Here is a 24,143-nt window from a genome sequence, read left to right as displayed (position 1 = left end):
CTAACTGATATCACCCTGAATATATGAGCTATGAACTGTTACACGAAATAGCATACATATGAAGATTTTGCAAACAACAACATAACTATTAATGTGAACTGCCTTCACATTTTTGAGCTCATTTTACATTGAATCTCTTATTGCATTGACTCTTGTAATGTTTTCTGGTCATACTCAATTTAACTTTCTTTGAAATATCACAACAGCAAAGGAATTATAAAGGAAAGTGCACTAAGTAACTTGAATGTATTATACAACATGCTTTTAAAGAGCCTGTATGACTCTAAAAATCACATCATAACAAAATTAATTTTTCCATTACCTATTTTGCTATTGTATTAAGTGTTAGTTTCTTGCTACATTCATATTAATGGCATTATAGCTAACATGCATTAAACGATCAGCTAAACATATTAATATAATAACAGAAAGTGCTAAAGATACAGCACCGCATGCTATTGCTGCCATATCAGTTTTTGTAGTTCTCAAGGTAGTCTCTAGATTATTAAATGCATACAAACCATTTTACATGGAAAACATACACTTCAGAATCAATATTCTATAAAGCACACAGCAACAGGACACCAGGAAAAACATGTATCTTATTAGTGCGAAAGCTTCATAGTGTTACTGAAGTGAATACAGGAAACAGGCCAGGCTTCAGTTTATTTAAAAAGATGGGATTCTATATTCGGTAATGGGATGAAACAATATGCATGATAGATTTTTAGAAACAATTTATTCTCTTCAAACATTTCAAGTAAAATACTTTTTCTGTTAATTTGCAAAACTCTACAAGAATTACTTTTTATAACATGGCCACAAATACTGTTTGTAGGTGATAAGTGAATGAGACTGAAATACGCAGAGGTTACAAGAGTAACTGATCAAAATGCATATTCTTTGGTTGCCATGAAAGCAATAAAGAAACATTCAGCTTGTATCTTTTCTTAACCCAGTTTTATAGTTCACACTATCTTGACATAATAAGTAAAAAGGTGTTCCAAATTGCTGTCTAATCTTCAATGGATCGTCTGATGAACTTTGAACTAGTGACCAAATCAAAGATGAAATTAAAACCAAATGCAGGACTAAATTTTCCACCTCATATCAATGCACTTGCTTCCTCACACATCCATCCTAAAGCAAACAATAATTTTCACTGCATGCATTTTTTAGATTTCTGTTACCCACCTGTAGTTCCAGAAAGTGAAGTATCGATTAGGATTCTATTTCACACTAACAGTCGAACGCAAGGAACTTCTTGCTCTCTCCCTCTCTCCCTCTCTCTCTCTCTCTCTCTCTCTCTCTCTCTCTCTCTCTCTCTCTCTCTCTCTCTCACACACACACACACACACACACACACACACAGAATAAAAACAAGAAAGCTTTTCCTTCAAAGAGAGGAAATACTGAAAAGTAATTAGAAATAATGCTGCTTAGAGTAAAACAATCTCATGCCAGTATTTATTAAAGCCAACTGGGCTTTACATCTCCTTTATTTACACATGTCAAAAAGTAATCTTCTTCTCATTATTGCTTGGTTTGAGTGACAGTTTTATGAAATCAGTTAATCCTTAAGTCCTCTGTATTTACTTGAACACTGCCTGCAGAAAGTTCCTTTCTGTTATTTCTGATTCGGTTAGTCTTTTCATGTTATTCTGCAACTTTTAGTAAATATCAACTCTGTACATTGACATGTACTTCTTGGCTATTACTGCAGGCAATACATAACAATGGGAAGAACAGTATCAAGAAATTTTAAACATCTTTTCTTTTTTTTGTAAACCACTGTGTTATACACCTGCAGATAAATCGTGTGTGGTGCAAAGACCCACTTAGAGACTGTACAACTCCACTTGTTTTTAGTTTTTTTTTGTTTCTTACAGTGAGCTTGTATGATTTTGAAGTGACTCTATGTGCTATCAATAGTAAGTAGTAGAGAAGCAGTAAAAAATCTACTGATATGTCACTTTCATTTTTCATCAATTCAAGAGCTTGACTCTTCAGATGTAAATGCAAGAGTTGAATGACAATTCTTTGGGCTTTTAAAATAGAAGAACTGATGGCATCAATTTTGATATCATCTATCCAGATTGATATGCTACCACCTGTCTGCATAGTAACATCACGCTTAAGACTTGGAAAGATGCTACACACATTTGCAAGCAATGCTGTAAGCTAATCTCCAGCAACCTATATCTTTCAATGGGAACAATTCAGTTGTTTTTTTTGGATGAAAGATTTACGCTGTTGCAAACAATTTGCTCAACGTAAGCCAGACAAAGCAGCACAAGGACTTCACAACTTTTTTACCTTGCTATAGTGAATATGTTATTAGTGCAATATGAGAATCTTCACATAATGACAAAATAAATGTAGATTGCACAATGGGGAGACAATAACTGCAGTTCTTGCTGCTATCTCAATTGCCGTCTATGCCAAAAGTAAATGCTACTCCGTTACTGAAGAAAAATATAGCCAGCCAACAACACTGCATATTGTCAAGTGCTAAAAGCTGACCCCCCCCCCCCATGAACCATGGACCTTGCCGTTAGTGGCGAGGCTTGCGTGCCTCAGCAATACAGATAGCCATACTGTAGGTGCAGCCACAATGGAGGCGTATCTGTTGAGATGCCAGACAAACGTGTGGTTCCTGAAGAGGGGCAGCAGCCTTTTCAGTAGTTGCAGGGGCAACAGTCTGGATGATTGACTGATCTGGCCTTATAACACTAACCAAAACGGCCTTGTTGTGCTGGTAATGCAAACAGCTGAAAGCAAGGGGAAACTACGGCCATAGTTTTTCCTGAGGGCATGCAGCTTTACAGTATGGTTAAATGATGATGGCATCCTCTTAGGTAAAATATTCTGGAGATAAAATAGTCCCCCATTCGGATCTCCGGGCGGGGGCTACTCAAGAGGATGTAGTTATCAGGAGAAAGAAAACTGGCGTTCTACGGATCGGACCGTGGAATGTCAGATCCCTTAATTGGGCAGGTAGGTTAGAAAATTTAAAAAGGGAAATGGATAGGTTAAAGTTACATATTGTGGGAATTAGTGAAGTTCGGTGGCAGGAGGAAAAAGACTTCTGGTCAGGTGAATACAGGGTTATAAATACAAAATCAAATAGGGGTAATGCAGGAGAAGGTATAATAATGACTAAAAAAATAAGAGTGTGAGAAAGCTACTACAAACATAGTGAACACATTAATGTGGCCAAGATAGACACGAAGCCCATGCCTACTACAGTAGGTCAAGTTTACATGCCAACTAGCTCTGCAGATGACAAAGAAATGGATGAAACATATAATGAGATAAAAGAAATTATTCATATAGTGAAGGGAGACAAAAATTTAATAGTCATGGGTAACTGGAATTCGATAGTAGGAAAAGGGAGAGAAGGAAATGTAGTAGGTGAATATGGATTGAGGGTAAGAAATAAAAGAGGAAGCCGCCTGGTAGAATTCTGCACACAGCATAACTTAATCATAGCTAACACTTGGTTCAAGAATCATAAAAGAAGGTTGTATGCATGGAAGAAGTCTGGAGATACTGACAGGTTTCAGATAGATTATATGATGGTAAGGCAGAGATTTTGGAACCAGGTTTTAAATTGTAAGACATTTCCAGGGGCAGATGTGGACTCTATTGGTTATGAACTGTAGATTAAAACTGAAGAAACTGTGAAAATGTGGGAAATTAAGGAGATGGGACCTGAATAAACTGACTAAACCAGAGGTTGTACAGAGTTTCAGGGAGAGCATAAGGGAACAATTAACAAGAATGGGGGAAAGAAATACAATAGAATAACAATGGGTAGCTTTGAGGGATGAAGTAGTGAAGGCAGCGGAGGATCAAGCAGGTAAAAAGATGAGGGCTAGTAGAAATCCTTGGGTAACAGAAGAAATATTGAATTTAATTGATGAAAGGAGAAAATACAAAAATGCAGTAAATGAAACAGGCAAAAAGGAATACAAACGTCTCAAAAATGAGATCGACAGGAAGTGCAAAATGGCTAAGCAGGGATGGCTAGAGGACAAATGTAAGGATGTAGAGGCCTATCTCACAAGGGGTAAGATAGATACTGCCTACAGAAAAATTAAAGAGACCTTTGGAGAAAAGAGAACCACTTGTATGAATATCAAAAGCTCAGATGGAAACCCAGTTCTAACCAAAGAAGGGAAAGCAGAAAGATGGAAGGAGTATATAGACTGTCTATGAAAGGGCGATATACTTGAGGACAATATTATGGAAATGGAAAAGGATGTAGTTGAAGATGAAATGGGAGATACGATACTGCGTGAAGAGTTTGACAGGCCACTGAAAGACCTGAGTCGAAACAGTGCCTTCGGAGTAGACAACATTCCATTAGAACTACTCACAGCTTTGGGAGAGCCAGTCCTGACAAAACTCTATGATCTGGTGAGCAAGATGTATGAGACAGGCAAAATACCCTTAGGCTTCAAGAAGAATATAATAATTCCAATCCCAAAAGAAGCAGGTGTTGATAGATGTGAAAATTACCAAACTAACAGTTGAATAAACCACTGTTCCAAAATACTAACACTAATTCTTTACAGATGAATGGAAAAACTGGTAGAAGCCGACCTTGGAGAAGACAGTTTGGATTCCGTAGAAATGTTGGAGCACATGAGGCAACACTGACTCTACAACTTAGTTTAGAAAATAGGTTAAGGGAAGGCAAACCTACATTTCTAACATTTGTAGACTTAGAGAAAGCTTTTGACAATGTTGACTGGAATACTCTCTTTCAAATTCGGAAGGTGGCAGGGGTAAAATACACGGAGTGAAAGGCTATTTACAATTTGTACAGAAACCAGATGACAGTTATAAGAGTCGACGGGCACGAAAGGGAAGCAATGGTTGGGAAGGGAGTGAGACAGGGTTGTAGCCTCACTCCCATGTTATTCAATCTGTATATTGAGCAAGCAGTAAAGGAAACAAAAGTAAAATTCGGAGTAGGTATTAAAATCCATGGAGAAGAAATAAAAACTTTGAGGTTCGCAGATGACATTTTAATTCTGTCAGAGACAGCAAAGGACTTGGAAGAGCTGTTGAATGGAATGGACAATATCTTGAAAGGAGGATATAAGATCAACATCAACAAAAGCAAAACGAGGATAATGGAATGTAGTCGAATTAAGTCGGGTGGTTATGACGGAATTAGATTAGGAAATAAGACACTTTAAATAGTAAAGGAGTTTTGCTATTTGGGGAGCAAAATAACTGATGATGGTCGAAGTAGAGAGGATATGAAGTGTAGACTGGCAATGGCAAGGAAAGCGTTTCTGAAGAAGAGAAATTTGTTAACATCGAGTATAGATTTAAGTGTCAGGAAGTCTTTTCTGAAAGTATTTGTATGGAGTGTAGCCATGTATGGAAGTGAAAAGCGGACGATAAATAGTTTGGACAAGAACAGAATAGAAGCTTTTGAAATGTGGTGCTACAGAAGAATGCTGAAGATTAGATGGATAGATCACATAACTAATGAGGAGGTATTGAATAGAATTGGGGAGAAGAGGAGTTTGTGGCACAACTTGACTAGAAGGGATCGGTTGGCAGGACATGTTCCGAGGCATTAAGGGACCACCAATTTAGTATTGGAGGGCAGTGTGGAGGGTAAAAATCATAGAGGTAGACCAAGAGATGAATATACTAAGCAGATTCATAAGGATGTAGGTTGCAGTAGGTACAGGGAGATGAAGAAGCTTGCACAGGATAAAGTAGCATTGAGAGCTGCACCAAACCAGTCTCAGGACTGAAGACCACAACAACAACAAAAGCTTTGAAATGGCAACTGTGTTGAGATTTTAGCAATAAAAATATAATGCTTCCAAAGATGCAGTCACCTATGTTAGATGTTTGATTATGTATGCAATGGCCCACTAAGGCTGCACATGCTATCATAGCTATCATACAATAGGAAATGAAACTGCTGGCTCAGTGTTTTATTTATCTAACAATCAGATAGGCTGACTTCTTCATGATTTATTTGGTTCATGCATAAATATTATGTCACGTATGAATATCTGTGCTACATGCTGTTTGCTATCAAAATTATGTGACTATGTAATTCAAACAGGCTAAACGATAGGCACTTCTGAATGTGCCCTAACTAGTTTCGCACAGAAAAAGATTGTTTTAGACTAAAGTTGTTTTGTGGATCCTATAGATGTGCTAGTTATTCACAAACAACATACAATGATTAATCAACTACTTTCTCATTTCTGTGGTATTGCCGTACTTGAAAAGTCAGATGAACTGAGGAACTACACACAAAAGTAATTGTGATATAATGAGCTGTTATCACATAAAAAGATATAATCATGTCGTCCCCCCGCCCAGTGCCTCTTCTACTTGGTCAATTCATAATCTACTATTATGTAGAAGTTATATTAGCTCCCGAATTTTTAAACTACACATATAATTTTCATGTAAGTTCAATGATCTGGAGTGAAAAAATTTGCCAAATATATTGATGGCCACATAACTGTGAACCTTTTCTCTTCCATAATTGATCTGAAGCATACAAAAGTAATAACCAAAAGTTATGATGCATATGGAAGATGTTTAGTAGCATCTGCACACCTATTCTTTACATTGTCTTGGTGTACTGAAACTCTACTTCTATTGACCAACTTGGGCCATTAAACATAGAATTTTGATTGCTTTGCATCATCTGGTCACCAACATTTGTCAGTATTCCTTGTCTAACCACATTATTGCAATGAGTGGTAAATAATATCTGAAGAACTACATTAGTAACAAACTATTATCATCATGGATGAAGAATATGGATCAGCACATCATGAGTCTTTGTAAGTCATATATCACACACAAGAGTACTGATTGTTATATAAATGTCTTTATTTCATAACTTGTAAAAACAGTTTTCTGTTACATAAGGAGGAGGCAACTTTTATGAAACTGCCATGTGTTTTCTATAAGGCTCCAAGGAAAGCCAATTAAACAGTTTCTTTAATTTTCCAGAGTCTTACAACTTTAGGAATACTGTTGGAACATAGGAAGGGCAGACACCATAGAGTTAACTACATATCCATATGGACACAGATAATGCAAGAAACAAGTCACAATACAGATTGTCCAAAGTGGTGATACAACATGAAGACAGCATTATACCCAGAAGCAACCTTAATATTAAAGAGAATAAGTACTCTGCTTCCCAGTGTAAGAAGCAGTTGGGTGGAAACAGAAGAAATAGTATCTGCTCAAGTAGATCAATAAGGAGAATAAAAACTGAAAAGCAACAGACAAACCCGAGAGGAAGGCAAATAGTTAGAGGATGATCATGCTAAGACATGTAACTAAACACACACACACACACACACACACACACACACACACACACACACACACACACACACACACACACACACTTACGTCTCTCCTAAGAGTCAGCAGGCACACTTTCTCTGGTATTCCGGCAGGTATTTGCAGTTTCATATTTGCGAAGTTTAGCTAGAGTCAGCCCAAACAAATACTGCTTACCAGATCTTTCATGTGATGCCCAGCTTTGAAGGAAACCATCATTTGTTCCCATTGCAAAGAAAATGATTTTTAAATTGAAATTTGAAGTCCCCATTCAATACAGTGATCCAAAATTAGCCTAGTGGGATATATGTATTAATGGAGACAGCAAAACAAAAAAGAAAATCAGTATTCCAGCAGTACCTGAGTTGCTGCTGGAGTACTGGTTATTCTTTGATCTCTACTGTTCCTGTTAACATGTACTGGTTAACAAATATCACACTAGACGAAGTTGGGACAGCTCTGTTGAATGGCCACATAAAATTCCAATTTAAAAATAATTTTATTTGCAACAGAAAACAAAGTGAAGCTTTCAGTCAAAACTGGGTCTCACATCAAAGATTCCAACTATGCATTGCAAGAACGAAATTGCAAAAATCAGCTGAAACAACAAAGAAACCTTGCCTGATGACTCATAGAAGAAACACTCATTATATCTATATTTCAAAATGGAAGTATGCAAGAGGTTGGATTAATGATGATTACAATGCAAAAAATGCACTCAACAAGCATTCAGACAGTAACTTCATACATGATGAGGTGTCAACTTAGAAGTAATAAAAGGTCCCAAATTGATGATGGTAGTTTCACATACCTCCTCGAGGTTCTGCTACACCAAGTTCATGAGCTAAAAAACAAAATATAAAAACATAAAAGACTGAAATCAAACAGAAAAAGCTTGTGCAAATTCTTCAGAAAAAAGATGTGCAGCTTTTGTAATGGCCATTTTCTTGTAATCTATATCTGCTGGTCTGTGCTTATCTACAGAAATGTCATAGATTAGTTACTAAATTTCATTTTTGTAAAATCAAAAGAGGTTTTATTCCCTGATTATTCAATAAGCCTCACATCAGATGCCTGACTTAGTGCTTGTCATTAAATTTCTGCAGTACACACACTCCATAAAACGTAAGTATGTGGCACATATGTTCTTGACATTGCAAAAGCTGCATTGAATTATACTTAAAACAATGAGGTAATTTGTTTTCTCAGCTACTCTTCACAGTAATACTATCTTAGGAAGAGAACATTATTTACAGTGCAGGGAAAAATAAACATCAGGCAAAACTACTTTCACAACAAATTACTACACTTTCACTAAATAAAATGTAAGATGTCACATTGCTGATCACATAAAATCAGTGCACATAACAAAAGATATTAGTGACATAAATATACAAATAATTGTAAAATTTATTTTTCTACTTACTTTATAATTTACTGAAGACATTTTCTCACTTGGTAAAGTAATACAAGGCCAGAATAATTACCTTATTTTCTTTTTGCTTTGAGGTGGAGTCAATATGCTATGTTCTGTCATCTTAGGTGTAAGAAGGTAAAGAATATATGTAAGCATGCTAACCTGATTTGGTGGTTTAAAAGAACCTAAATGGGGATTTGAAAACCTAGTCAATCCCAAGATGTTTTATCCCCACTCATCTAATTCAGTTTGCAATTATGATGCTGTAGCACAGTAAAAGGATACATATCTGAGCTTTTAAAGTATTCCAGTCGCAATTTTGAAAAGAAAATTCAATATTCCCTTTGAAAATCCATTCTAATAATAAAACTGTCATGTCTGCCTGTTTTAACACACTGATCTCCAACACTACTTCACGAATTTTCATGCAGTTTTCACAGGTAACTTGAGCGCAGCTTGGGGCTGCATAAAGAGCTTATTTCATTGAAAGTGGATTAAAAAAAAAGAAAAAAAAGAGAAGAATTTAAAGTTTTACCTAAAATGTCTGCTCAGCTTAGTAGTTTAGATGTTCACACTAAAGAATCAATATATGATGCCATTACTTTCGTAGTACACCAAAGAATCAATAAAAGGTGCTATTAGTTGTTTTTAACTCAATGACAAATGTATTCTCAGAAGTTTATGTCAGTGACAGAATTAAGCACCACAATCTTTACATTTAGGTTCTGGTCAGCAGACTTCTCAACATGATTAACATCTCTATCAAGATACAGAACTATTTCTTGAAGATCAAGTTCAATCGTTCTTATCATTTTCTTTATTTGAGCTGCTTATGATGAAGACTATTGTACACTGAGGATTAAATTTACTTTCTTTCCTTCCAACAGCAACAACTTAACAATGAGTAAATACATGAGGAATTATTATGAGTGAATAATCATGCTGTCAGGAACATTTACAATGGCAATGGGGGGATACTTTCAAGAATTACAATAGTGAGGGCACAGTGGTCTGGTGATAGGGAACAAAATATAGAAACAGAAACTTTATTCATGACTTTATTGCACTAACAGCTCGTTATCAACAGCTCTCATTCCAGAAAATTTATTCCACTGCAGGAATGTCCATGTTGCCTCCTTGGAACTTTGTAAACAACATCCAAGAGTCTCTTTCATATTAATCACAAATGGTTATTGTGAGATACTGTTATAAAATTTGCATCTCTAATAAAAATTCAACATGATCAGGAAAAGACGAAAATGGAAAGAGAAATGTAGACAATTCACTGTTAAGGGACTGCCCTGATTTCCTCACAAACTGAAATTGCGATATCAGTATAGGAAAAAGGTACTTCCTATTTGGAATAGGTACTTGATTCAAATATGATTAGAGGCAGTGTATTGGACATATCATATCACATTTGTGTTTGCTCTTTTGTAGTGATCAGAGCATAATGTTGGATGGGTGTAAAAAGCTTCATATCTTCATTGTCTCTCAAAGAAATATAGTTACCGAGGAATTCCTCTTGATCTCGCATACTCATTCCCATATACAAGAGTTGTTCTGCACCAAGCAGAAGACATGCAAGTACTCCTTCAGTTTCCCCCCACTGTCCAAAGTGACAGAGATGAAGTACTGTAAAATGGACAAATTTTCAAAGGTGCACTCAGTCTAGTCTCTCCTTTTCATGAATAATATGAGATGTCCACATCAAGCTGCACTGTTGGATGAATTTCTAACAACTGAAGACATCATCACTTGGATCAGCTATCAACTTCTCCAGATCTGAATCCAAGTGACCATCCTCACAAAAATCAGTTTCAGCACATTTTGAAATACATGTACTGGATACTGATGCAAGCCGCATATTTTGTGATTAATCTGAGCTTGGTTCTGAAACCCTGCTCTCATCCTGTTCAGGCAATGTGATCCCTTTCTGGATTATGCTTAACTTATGGCATGACTGGTTAAGAAAAACCTTAATTTGATGGTACACTACTTCAAACTTTAATAATCAGAAATTAAGGTCTAAATCTTGGAGGATGTCTGTGTGGGAATTACAAATGTAAGGGCAATGGAATTTCTGCTAGAGTGCTGAGGATACTCACTATTTTGAAATGTTGCATAACTTCGCAGTAGAGTACAACAGTACGTAAGAAATCAGATGTTAAATGCACTTCGTCAATGAAACAAACAAGAAATGAACTGGAAACTGTGGCACTTATAAAGAAAAGAAAAGAAAGTGCAATTTCTAATGGGATCTTCTCTTTTTTAATGTATAATTTGACTCATTTTAATTTCCTGGAGGCTCCCTTTTGTGATGGAACCCACAGACCATGATAAACGAATGACTGAAATAGTGATATTAAACCAATTATTTAAATTCCAGGATATTATTTTTGATGAAAGAAGATTCAATGAATTTTACAGTACACAGTACTGACAGCAGATAATATGCAAAGATATATGGAAAATAACATTTACCATTTTATGTGAGAAATTAACACATTTACTCTCCCTGCAGGTTACTCTTACTCAAAGCCATAATAGCTGTAATGTTGTGCTGTGTAACTTCTGCTCACTCTTTCAGTGTTCACACTCCTGTCATTCTTTAAGAGATCCACATCATTTCTGCTGCTCTTAATAATTTGTCTCATGGTTGCTGTTGTTCCCACTTAGTCTTTTGCATGAGTAATCCGCTTAGTCTTTTGCATGAGTAACCCCAATCAATATATCCATGTATGTGTACTTATTAGCCAGTTATGGATGTTAATTGATTGTTGCCCAATAGGCAGTTTTCTGCTACTAAATCAGTAAACACTGACACACAATTACAGTAGATCCTGCCATATTTCATCTCTCTCTGCTGCTCATTGTCTGCAAGAGTTTTCTAAATACATTTTACATATTTATTTATTTTCATTATTTGCACAATAATGTAAATTTAAGAACTGGATTGGTTTGACAACACTGTATTGTTTTGCAAAAATGTTGTATGTGAATTAACTGGGGTTAAAACTGTTAAATTTTGACAAATATGGAAATTCAAAACAATTAAAAGTATATAGAGTAGTCTGCAGGTAGTAATAGTTGAACCTGCACCATGTAAACATGACTGAACAACTCATTGAATAATAGATGCACTGATTTGTTGGCAAAGAGGGAGGGGGGTGGGGTCTGAGGGGTGGAGGGAGGGAGAGAGGTGTAGAGAGAGAGAGAGAGAGAGAGAGAGAGAGAGAGAGAGAGAGAGAGAGAGAGAGAGAGAGAGAGAGAGAGAGAGAGAGAGAGTGGGGGGAGGGGGGGGGCAAACACACTCATGTATGAGTCTCTGACAATGATATGTAAACACTACATGAAATGCTTGCTTGAAAATAAGTGTAGATATTAACCAAGCCTGTAGGCTATGCTGCTGTACTGAACATGAGCAGCATGTTCTCCATACACTGCAAGAGTCAGAACCATGTTCTGTGTAGACAAGAGTGCATTATATTGGAGCTAACAAGTAGACATCCCAGTATTGGGATCAACTTTTTGAAACCAGATGTTTAGTGATGTAGGTTATGATCCCAGGTGCCACATACTGCAGTCATTCACCGTGGTGGGCTCTCATTTGTGGGTAACTGACAAAATTTTTTTTTTGAAATTTGTGCCCTGCTCAACAATGTTAAAAAAAGTCAAATTACATAGTCTGGTTGCGTGGTGTAATGGATAGGATAACAGCTTCATAAGCAAGAGATTGTTGGTCTGAATCCTGTCAGGTAATGTAATTTTTTTTTACTTTTATATCTTTATTGAAATAACTTTTATCATTATTTTAATTCATTTAATTGGTTGAAATGTGAATTTTTATTTCTATTCCTTTGTCATGTTACTTTAATTACTGTTTCATTTTTTATATCATTCTTTTTCCAATCAGAATTTTTGTGAGTATGAATTTAATTATATTTATGTATTATAATATTCAATTATCTTACAATTTCAATTATCAGTTAAAAAACAAATGGCAAAATAATCTGTTTATATTGACTGTGCAATGGTGTGAAAATGTATTATTCATTGCCAGACATCCTATTTCTTATTCCATGGTAATCATACAAACATTTAAAACATAACCTAAATACCTATTACACTATGGACAAAATAATGCAGATGATGATTTAAATGAAAGGTGGGTTTTAAGTAAAAAGAAATTCAAATAAAATGAGAAACTGATGTAATGAACACAATAATGTAGATGAAAAACCAGTGCAATGAAACAAAAGAGAGTAAACTGAAATTAATACATAAAATTAATTGAAAACACATGAACATAGATTTCAAATGGAAATAGAATGGTAGGAAGAAAAAATGAGAGCAAATGAAGAAGTTGATGTTATGATTAAAATGATGTGGCAAAGGAATGGAAATAGAAAATTACATTTAAATGATTATCAAAGTAGTTTTGATACAGTTTTGAAAATGAAAAATTTAATGCACTTGACGAGATTCAAACCTACAACCTCCTTCACGTGAAGCTACTGTCCTATCCATTACACCACATAATCAGACTATTGGAAATTACTCTTTCAAAGCTACTGAGTGTCACACTAAATTAAAAAAAAATTTTTTTTCAGTTACTCACAAACGAGGGCCCACCAGAGTGAATGGCTGCAATATGTGATATGTGGGATCTTAACCTACATAACTGTGTAGATTGTTTCATAAAGCTGATCCCACCTCTGGAAACCTCTCCCTGTAAGTGAATTCCAATGTGGGCATATTGTTTGTGTTTATACATTGCACGCTTCCATAACCAAGGTAATCAAAGTTTTTGGTGTTTCAAGAGGCATCACATACAGTGAAAGCAGAAAAACATCATCAGTCAAGTCGCAATGAGTATGTGTTGAGTGACTGTGGTGGCCATTCAATGAAGAGTATTGTTACAAAAAGTAAGAGGACAGTAGCTGCAAATGCCACTGTAGAGCTGAATGTCATACTCACGAACACTATCAGCATAAAAAAAACAACATGAAGGGAGGTCCATAAACAGGGGATTGCAGGGAAAGCTGAAATTCCAAAACCACTCATCAGTGATGCAAATGCCCACAACAGGAAAAGATGGTACCGACACCATTAAACTTGGACAAAAAGGCAATGGAAAACAGTCATTGATCAGATGTGTTATGTTTCACACTGTTTCCAACTTCTTGCCGCGTTTTAAGTCCAAGAAGTTAAATGTGGCAGGGGTTCATTGATGATTTGGTAAGCCATGTGATGGTATTCCATGGGCCCCATGGTTACTTTGCAAGTTCACATTACTGCCGAGGATTATGTGATCATTTTGGCTGATCCAGTTGATCCCACGGCAAAATATATTTTTTCCCAATGGTGGTACACAGTTCCAAGATGACAGAGCTCCTCAAGCCACTCGCATCATGTGGACTGGTTTTGTGAGTACAAGGATGATTTGTCTCATCTTCTCTGGCCACTACAGTCAGCAGATCTCAATATTATTGACTCTTTGTGGTCTACTTTGGTGAGAAGGATGATAACGGCATAAGATTCCCTTGAAAACCATACTGGATCTGTATTTATCTATTCCAAGGGGAGTGGAAGCTCTTTGTGTGCCAACAGTTTTCCTACAATGCATTATTTATGGTAGTTTGTTGTGTTTGTGGCGTTCCCATATTTTTGTCCCTTCCCTGCACCTCCAGAAAAGAGGCACCCGGATTGAAACACATATGTAACACAACTGAGCACTTTGTGTGAACAATCGAGAAATCAAAGACTATCTCATTAATACCTTGAGATAATGCACACTCTTATGGAGATGGCCAGGTATTCGAATTTCATCATGCAAATGACACCAAAAATATTATTATAATTAAAGTAGATAACCACAGACAGATGCTAATATAATTGAAGACATTAATTATTTAGACACCGCTGTTTAAGAATTTTTTAGAATAATAGTTTAAATTAAGTACCTTTTTAAGTTTCTTAGTATTAGCATTCTTTCCTTTCTAGAAGGTACAGCTGGTAAATACTGTGAAAATTTGTTGCAACAGCTGATGTCAACAACAACTGTAATAATATTAGCATATTTGTACACTTATGTGTATTGTGGGATTTAAGTGCTAACAGAATTATTAACTATGTGTTTGATGGAATATTGTGATTATTTTATGTGATTATTTTATGGTCATGCCACCCTGCCCCCCTCCCCTCCCCTCCTATCGGTTGATAGGGCACGTTCTGAGACATCAAGGGATCACCAATTTAATATTGGAGAGAGAGAGAGAATGTGTGTGTGTGTGTGTGTGTGTGTGTGTGTGTGTGTGTGTGTGTGTGTGTGTGTGTGTGTGTGAGGGGGGGGGGGGGGAGGGAATAAAATAATCAATCTACCAGCATTATTGTCTGTCAGATAATTTATTTATATAAGGCTAACTGAACTTGTAATTTATGTTTGTTTCTCCATAATGATGAAGTCAATGAAGCATGTTAATTGAGCGAAGGAGTGGATTAAAGTAGGCATCTTCTGAATAATCAAGATTTATCTGACATACTTCCAAACACATGAAAAATTTAAAATTGCATAATTATTCATTTTCCACATTCAACTGCAGATCCCCACCCCTTTCCCTTTCAAACAATAATGAGCTGTGTAAATTATTTTATCGGTTTGAGGCAGGAAAGAGCATTTTACCTTTAACAGGACGATGCCTAATAAAGTCCTATTGGATTCAGATCAACATTCTGGATGATGAGTGTGTCTACTCTGGCACAATGGCCATACTGTGACTGTAGTTTCAACTACATGTGAAAGAAACTCCCTTCCTTTATTGTTTATTAAAAATAAGTAATTTTGAAACTTGTTAAATCCTCCAGCTACCCTTGGCAGATACATCTCTTCCCATAGCACTGTCTTCTGGGTTGCCTACAGTTGACTATCACACTTATGAAGTTACCAGCAAGTACGGTGGACTATTGAAAGACACCCTACTGGCATATGCCACATTCGTAAACAGACTTGTTAGTAGAACTACTGCACTGCTATAATCAAATCACTGTAATAATATCCCTGACAACTGCAGTGGGCTGAGTGCAGGAGCCCGGTGTGCCCACTGCAACGTAAGGGGATTTTGTAAACGTCTATGGCAATGCCTCATTTTTCCAGAGCTCTACAGACGGCTATTGTTTCCATCTGCAACCATTTGCATAGGTGAAAGCTGGAAACGATGTTGCCAGCTGTCAGGGATCATCTTATGCTGACTCAACTATCGTGCTGCCTTTCCAATATGACCTTAGTATTAGGAGGACAATACCAATGGATGTGACAACTTGCCACAGAGCAAGTTTCTGTGTGGACTAATTTATTTGTATAGTACTTTCAGAATGCTACACTGGTAGATTTGTTGACAATGATGCTGCTCAACTGAAGTAAAGAGCACATCACAGAACTGGACATCTCAGCTACAGTCAATAATGGGGCAAGAGACTTAAAAGCCATCAACCGCATTTCTCCAGGTATTTTGTAAATTTATGGACATTCATCAATAAGGTTATTTCAGAGGACAATTTTGGACTTCAACCACAAGTTATTTTATGTAGAAAATATATGATACAGTTTACTTTTTCAAGTTTTTCTGCTTTCTAGTGTTGACTTCAGCACTGTCAGTGTATTGTGGACATAGTTGCCAACACAGAATTTTCTCTGAATTCTAGTCTGCTCTAAGTGACATTAACTGAATTTAGTTATTTGTTGGACACTGTGACTTGGGTCGTGCATGCTGCGAATTCTAATTGTGTGTGACATCTTCTAGATGCTGCAAAATACTGAGTTTATGATTCTAGTGCTGAACCTCCTCCAGTTGCTGCAGACTTCCTTGCGAAAAGTGAATTCTACCCTGGAAAAGTTATTGCCTCTCAGGAACAATTGCTATGCTGGTTGAAGGACCAGGAACATCGCCATGTAATTGTTCAGCAAATGCCACCAGCATTCCTTCCATTTGATTTGGCACAAAAACAATGGGCCACTTATGTGGACAGACTTGAACAACATTTTATGGCACACAAATCCATAGATGATGTAATGAAGCGAGCATTTCTCTTGTCTAATGCTGGTGCTTATGTGTATGATCTGGCTCAGCAGCTTTTCCCCTGATAAAGACCTGTATGAGTTGAGTTATTCAGATGTCAGCTGACTATACAGAGCAAACTACTTGTTACTGCAGCACACCATAAATTTTATTGTAGTTATAAGAAGCCTGACTAATCATTTAAGGAATGGGTTGCTACTTTTTGGAGCCATACTCATGACTCATTTCCTGTGTAAAAGCAAAGATTGTGCTCTTTTCTGTGTGGACACTACAGTGAGGAATATGTTAATTGTCCATGCTCTAGATGCAGAGCTATGTAGGGAACTTAGCATTTTAATAATTCATCAGTTATTTTTTAATAATTCATCAGTTATTCAAGCTTTTAAACAGTCCAAGCAAACAGAACAAGCTCTTGACTACAAGGGAATTGAACTTTTCCAGACAAGCTTTAAGTGTGCAGATGTTCCTAAAGGGAAAAAGAATGTCTGGGTCACAGGCTGGATTTTGTTTCAAGAAATTATGTTGCATAGTCAAATGCTCCTCTTGTGCCAGGGATGTTTCAATAGGTACATCTGACACTGACACTGAGGACTTTGAAAATACTTCTCCTAGTGACACATTTGAAACTAATGAATATAATGTTCTCTCACATCATCATTTTGACTCTAATATAGTGTTGATGAAAACACCATAAGGACAATGTTCATTAACATTGGTTAAATTTCATGTAGATACTGGTTTACTTACATCTCTTATCAATAGTGACACCTATGCTTTAATTGGATCTCCTACACTGCTCACATTCCATGGAACTTTGAATTATAGTAAGCATACAGTACAAATCAAACGATGTTGTTAATCATAAAGACAACTCCACTTTTTGTGACAAAAGTGTGCACAGTTGTGAAGATCTTGAGACTAGATCTCTATCAGCATCTGCATTTCAGGATTCATGATTCAGATGCACACATCCGGGTCTTCTTTCCTGCCTAGACTGGGGCCACCAGAGCCATTTCTGTTCCATTGGACCTTTTCTGGAAACACATTGGTTCACTCTGTTCGATGCATACTCAGACCACCTCTATATGGTATGGATTTACAACACAGGAATGTTCCACAAGACCCAGGTGTGACAATGGCTCTTTGATGTTGGAGGTCTTCCTCGTGCCATGGTAGTGGATTATGGTGTCCCCATTATACCCCAAGAATTCTCCTTCTGCTGGACACGACAACTGACTGGGCTACCAGCCACTTCATCCCAATGTTCAAAGATCAAATGTAAAAGTTAGCAGCTGATCAAGTTAGCAGCTGATCATCCTCCAGAGGACCCCCTCTTTGTTTCTCTCTGCTGACAGAAGCACCATCCATAAGGATGCATCACCATCAGAAAGGTTGTACAGGCACCGGATGTTGAACATCCTGTCCAGTGCACTCTACCACCAGGACACTGCAGGCATCACTGGCTTCCATCATGGGAAATGGCAGTCAGTGACTCAGTTGGGACAGCAAGGAGAAATGCACCAACCTGACTTCACCAGAATCCAATCAAGCCTTGGGGTGGTCCTGCTTTGCAAACCTTGTATCCCCTTTTCAGTTGCAGATACCAATAACATATCTTTCCACTTGGGGGAAGGGACTGTTTGAACATGGCAGTGCCATACTGTTGCTGATGCCTTGTTGTCACCAGTGGCACCTGGATGTACAGAGCCACAGTGTCAGCACAGGGGTGAGGACACCGATGGATGTCATCCACTGCCCACAGTAGTGGCCAATGAAAAAGAGACTTTGCCTCAACCTTTTTTTTTGGGGGGGGGGGGGGGACACCCTACACCTGTCCCTGTTGGCTTCATCTCTACCAACATCTCTGTGTTCCAGCTTGCCTGCTTCACAGGCAACACAATGAGTAGCCTAAGTCTCGGCAGCTGTTCAACAGAGGAACATTTTGCTGCACCTCTCACAGCCTCCAACCAGAGATGACGATTACACTATCTGGCCAGGAGAGCCACTGGGTGACGAGTCATTATCTATCACAGTGACAGCCAATCATGCATATCCAATGTAGCCATATGCACTATGTTATAACTTGCAGCCCAAGGGCTGACAAGGTAGCCCCAGTCATAGTCCACAATCAACAGTTGTTTTCCGCAGTCCTCTATCACAGTTATGAAGTTACCAGAACGTGTGGCGGACTACTGAAAGACTACATGGAACCACCACAGTCTTAGTACTGTCTTGCAGATATGGACTTTGTCTCTGGAGGACATTACTAATGGAAGCAATAATTTCTCATGGACTTAGTTTCCATTTGTAATGACTAATTTATTTGTGTAGTAGTTCCAGAATGGTACAGTGGTGCACCATTAATAGTGATGCAGCTCAACAGAGATAGCATGTTACATAAAACTATACAATAAAATCTTACATTCCTAGGTAAGAAATAAATTGTTAGTAAGGTACTTCATAATACAAGTGAATGTAAAACGAATAGCTGTTTGCAGATATACAAAGAAGCATTAAAAAATTAAGCTTTCACATTAAGCAATAGGCTGTGTACCAAAGCTGTACTTTTCTACCACCACCTTATCAATGAAGCTATGCACTCCACATAGTTACAATAGAAGCTGTAGTTTTACTATGACACAAAATGAATAAAAAATTTTAAAAGCCAAAGTCAACTATCACATTAATATAGTAGTCACAGTCTGACATGAGGTTAAACTTACTGAGTTGGAACGTGTGTGGAGCAGATTGTGATGAACCAAATTCATTGGTTGACACTAGCACAACCTCATACTCTCCTGGTGGCTGAGGACTGAGTTTATGTTTCACAGTGTAAATATTGCCTTCAGCATCAGTAACTGCAGGACTCTCTGACTTCCAATCCCCATTCTAGAATAAAGTCAAGAAGTAAATGAAATATAACCATAATACAACTACTTCTTAATAAGATACTGATATGTTCTGAGTGGACTACAAATAATGGAACAAGTGAAAGAAACTACTTATCATACAACTTGGATGTTGAGTGGTTGATAGGCACATAAACATTACTGAAATCATTCCTAAGCTTTTAAGACCAAGCTGTTCCGTGGAGCCAACTGACAAATAAAAATATTCAAACGTACATACTTGGCTACATTCAGCAGGACAGCTACATTGTACTACCACTGTAGCCTGTCTAGGCTTGTATCTCAATCTTGTTTATGCATCTGTCAACTGCTCAACAACATGGTGAGATGTTATCTTTACTTCTCTTATTGGTTTTATAACTATTACATCTTCATTCTTTATCTTCAGGAAGCAAAGTTATAATTACTGAAATCACCTGATCTGCAAACTAAGATCTGAGTTAACGCCCTTCCCCACCCGCCAACCCCTTCACTTTTATAACTTTCCGCAGCCAGTCCTTCTTTTCTCTTTGAGAAAGTAACATATAAATTCCAAATTATAGGAAAAACGTCAATCTTTCAGGACATAAGTTTATGATAATACTCCATTTTAATATATGCATAATCACACAGAAGAGGTTTACACATATATAGACTGGTTCCAATACAAATTGAAAAACATTGCAAATAGATTCAAATAAGACAATTATGAAAACTTTGTCACCTTACCGAAGTTATATGCACATATAAGAGAACTGTCACAGTATTCAAGCAATGATTGTCCCTCCAACAGCATGTTAAAAAAAAAGTCTGTACAAAATGTTTGTAACAATGCACAAAGTTAACTGTAAAGTTTCCAAAAGGATGACTTCTATAATGTTTTTGGTAAGTAGAGTTACCAGTTCAAGTGACCAGCAAATCAGCAAATGGGTCCATTTAGCTTGCTTATATGCATTCATGTTCTAGCACACAAAATGTTAGTATAATAGAAAGTAGCTATAAAATTGTATAGTTCTTATAAAAATCTCCTCAGACAGCCATTGAAATTTACAGTGCCTTTATTCCCACATAAAATCCGTAATTAGTTTTAACACAGTGCTATTTTTATCACTTGATAAAAAAACATGACCTTTACAGAGCAATTAGCCTCAGTAGGAGCAGAAAAAACTTTCACAAAGTTCTCTGATAACCTATCCAGTTGCGCAAATAATACATAGTGGGCAGGGGGGTTGGGGGGGGGGGGAGGGGGAAGAGGTAGAGGAGAGAGAGAGAGTTGTTTAAGAGGAGTTGACACTAGGGCTGTGTTGTGTGTGCCTAAGCTTAAGGGTATTGGTGTTACATATCACTCTATGGCATTTTAGTATTGACAGTATTTCCTCATTGTATAAGGTAAATGATAATACTGTCAGGTACAGAGGAAGATGCCAACATTTAATTTGTTCCAAATATAAATGTACATAAATTGTGCAAAAAGAACCTTTGGGATTGGGCTGCCTTACTTTTGAAAGAACTTGCAACAGCAAAGAGTCAGCGAAATATGACTATATTTTCAAAAAACATTTTTGATATTATACAATCATTTAATGAGTACTGACTCTGAACTATAGATCAGTTACAGAATATATTTTTCATAATGTTAATAAAATCAGCTTCATTACAGTCTGTCAAATATATCAATTTATATTTTTACTCATGCTTATCATTTAGAGACAAAGAACACTCTGAATTACTTGTTTCAGAAGCATCTCCTAAGTTGCATCACTAAAGCAAAACTTTACCAATGGAAATTATTACATTAAGAAATGATATGAACTTTCTGTCGCCTAGGAACTTAGCTAGATTAGTGAAGTGCAGCATCTTTATGGGGTTTTGACTCAACAAAGTAACATAAAGCTGTATGGAGAAATATTGAACTATCTGTAGATAAAAATTGCTCATAGCTTCCAGATATTTGTAAATGAAGGACATTACATGTGAACAGACCTCTCTAATCCCTCCCACAAATGTTCAATTGGATGCAAACAGGAAAAGCACTGTACACACCTGGCTGTCCATGTCAAGATTCCTAAAAATGCTCATCAAACTGAAATTAGACACTCCTTGTACTCAAAGCATTTGTTCTCACATTTTCATACATCCCATTTTGGAGGTGTAGGAACTGAATGAGTAATTGCAAGAAAATTTTCACAAAAGGAACCATTAACTGGCTTTTCTAAGTAATCTGTGGACACAGGCTGCGGCATGAATAAATGCTCCAGTCAAATACTGAACTTAAGTTACATAGTACCTCTTTGACATACAGGATCTATGGAAGCATGATGTATCCTGCTGTCCATACAGAGACTACTGATATTATAACTAACACACCCAAGGCATATCCTGCCATCCATCTAACATCAAATTAGTGACATCATGTGTTCAAGAGTGTCATTACTTCTTGTACAGTATGCTAAACATGTACCCTACTAATGTGGCCAAAACTTACTACTTGCGGTGCTTCAGGAAAATAGCAGCCTAGAAATACTAGTTTTACAAGAAACACATTCTAAGATATGCACTAGTAATTGAAATAAATGTATATGACAAATTACCATTTTGTTCCTGTATCGCAGTTCATACTGAGATATAGGTGCATAGCTTTCCAAAGTCCATTCAAATTCAACACTACTTCCATCATCTGCATGATTAACTTTCTTTAGAGCAGGTGTGCTTGGCATTCCTGAAATACATCAAACTAACATTAAATTTGTTTCATTTTTCTTCATTGCCTTAAAATTCAACACAGTAGCATTTTTTTTAAATTGATGAAAATAGTAAACAATTGTTGGAATATACACTGCTATGTCATTAATGTAAAACACATACTTCAACCTTTTTTTCAGCACTCTCAGTTAACTGTTAAATAGTATACAACAGCTTAAAAGGTGCAATTTTTTTAAAAGCTCTTCTTTGGCACATTATTTACAACTGACCCATTCCTACACTTCATTTCATAACCTTCAGTATATTTGTACTTTCTAGATGGATATTGCTTGTGTAATATTTCATAAATTCTAATAACTATTTTAGTCTTGTGTGTTATTATACAACATCCAGCAGTTCACATATCTTTATACAACTTGAAGACATTATGAATACCTACAATTGCAGTGGCACACAGTAAAATATTTAGATCAAGCTCTTTTATTTTATACTCATATTTCTTTGATCATGTGAGATGCTAGGAGTGAAGCAACATATAAATTGCACATAAATTGTAACATGTAGTCCTATTATATTGGCAAAAACTATTGAAGATACTATGAAATTATGAAACTGAAAAAAGTAAAGTAAAGACACAAAAACAGACACAGCAGAATGATTACCAACATAATTAAATACATAACAAATAAACACATGAAAAGGAGGGTGAATAAACCTCTTTTCTCTCTTCAGATAAGTAAGCCATTGCTGTTGCCTCAACAATTAACATTCTTTTGGCTTTGAGTTTCATGTTTCAATACAATGTTATACATCTTTCCCTAGCAGAATGCAGAATTAAATTCTGTAGCTCATCATAAATGTCAACATTCCATGTTTTAATGTGATAATGGTACAACTCATAGCTTTCAAACTGCTCACGATTGTCAACATCATGCTCATGATGCAATAACTGTGTTGGGAAGTTGTGGCAGGCATGAACTTAATTAAAAAGTCTACATATGAGGTTGTTTGAGAGAGACAGGAAATGATTTGAACAACTGTTGTTAAGACAACAATATTATGAAATGGTCAGATTGCTACTCACCATAAAGACAACCTGCTGAGCTGCAGACAGGCACAACAAAAAGAGGGTCACACATTAATACCTTTTGGCCAAAGTCTTCTTCAGCAAGGAAAACACATTCACGTAAACATGTACACCTCACTCACACATGACTGCTTCCACCAGCAGTTCTGACTAGAGCTCTGGTCAGAGTTGCACAGAAGTGGTCATGTGTGCATGAGTTGTGCTTGCTCATGTGAATGTGTGTGTTTTGTTTGCTGAAAAGGGCTTTGGCCAAAAGGTTTTAATGTGTTACAGCCTCTTCATAGACCTTGTCTGCAAGTCAACAGTTCATCTATATGATAAATAGCAACCTGTCCTTTTCCTAATTTTATTGGCATTCTAACCTGGAGTTTCCACGTTTCATTTTTTTTTAACAGAAATTTCCCAAAATTTTTCTCTCTTACAGATTTTAATTGCTCAAAGTACACACAAATTGTGACACTGGTGACTCTGACATCTGTAATTGTTGTAATGGTGAACATAACTGAAGATAATCCTTAGAGGTGTTGAGGATATGGTGCTCCCAGGTAAGTGTGCTGTTACAAGTCTGCTTAGAAATTTGTAGCGGTATACTGTTTATGCCTACTAATGAAGTGTTT

The 24,143-nt window shown here is 36.7% G+C and overlaps 1 protein-coding gene across 4 annotated transcripts in view; it reads right to left on the bottom strand.

Annotated features, from left to right (window-relative positions):
• Nucleotides 1–24,143, bottom strand: part of LOC126334793 (lachesin-like) — a 778,486-nt gene that overhangs the window by 15,811 nt on the left and 738,532 nt on the right. For 2 of the 4 annotated variants that reach the window (XM_049997420.1, XM_049997419.1), the window contains exons 7-9: nucleotides 22,328–22,455; nucleotides 19,572–19,737; nucleotides 8,165–8,197 (exon numbers count right to left, since the gene is read on the bottom strand). In XM_049997420.1, the coding sequence (XP_049853377.1) occupies nucleotides 8,165–8,197; nucleotides 19,572–19,737; nucleotides 22,328–22,455 (327 nt within the window). The remainder of the gene's footprint in view (nucleotides 1–8,164; nucleotides 8,198–19,571; nucleotides 19,738–22,327; nucleotides 22,456–24,143) is intronic. The other 2 variants (XM_049997421.1, XM_049997422.1) reach the window with 1 other exon arrangement.

The sequence above is a fragment of the Schistocerca gregaria genome, chromosome 2, assembly GCF_023897955.1.
Source record: "Schistocerca gregaria isolate iqSchGreg1 chromosome 2, iqSchGreg1.2, whole genome shotgun sequence".
In the NCBI taxonomy this organism is placed as follows: Eukaryota; Metazoa; Arthropoda; class Insecta; order Orthoptera; family Acrididae; genus Schistocerca; species Schistocerca gregaria.
This window is presented reverse-complemented; position numbering and strand designations above follow the sequence as displayed.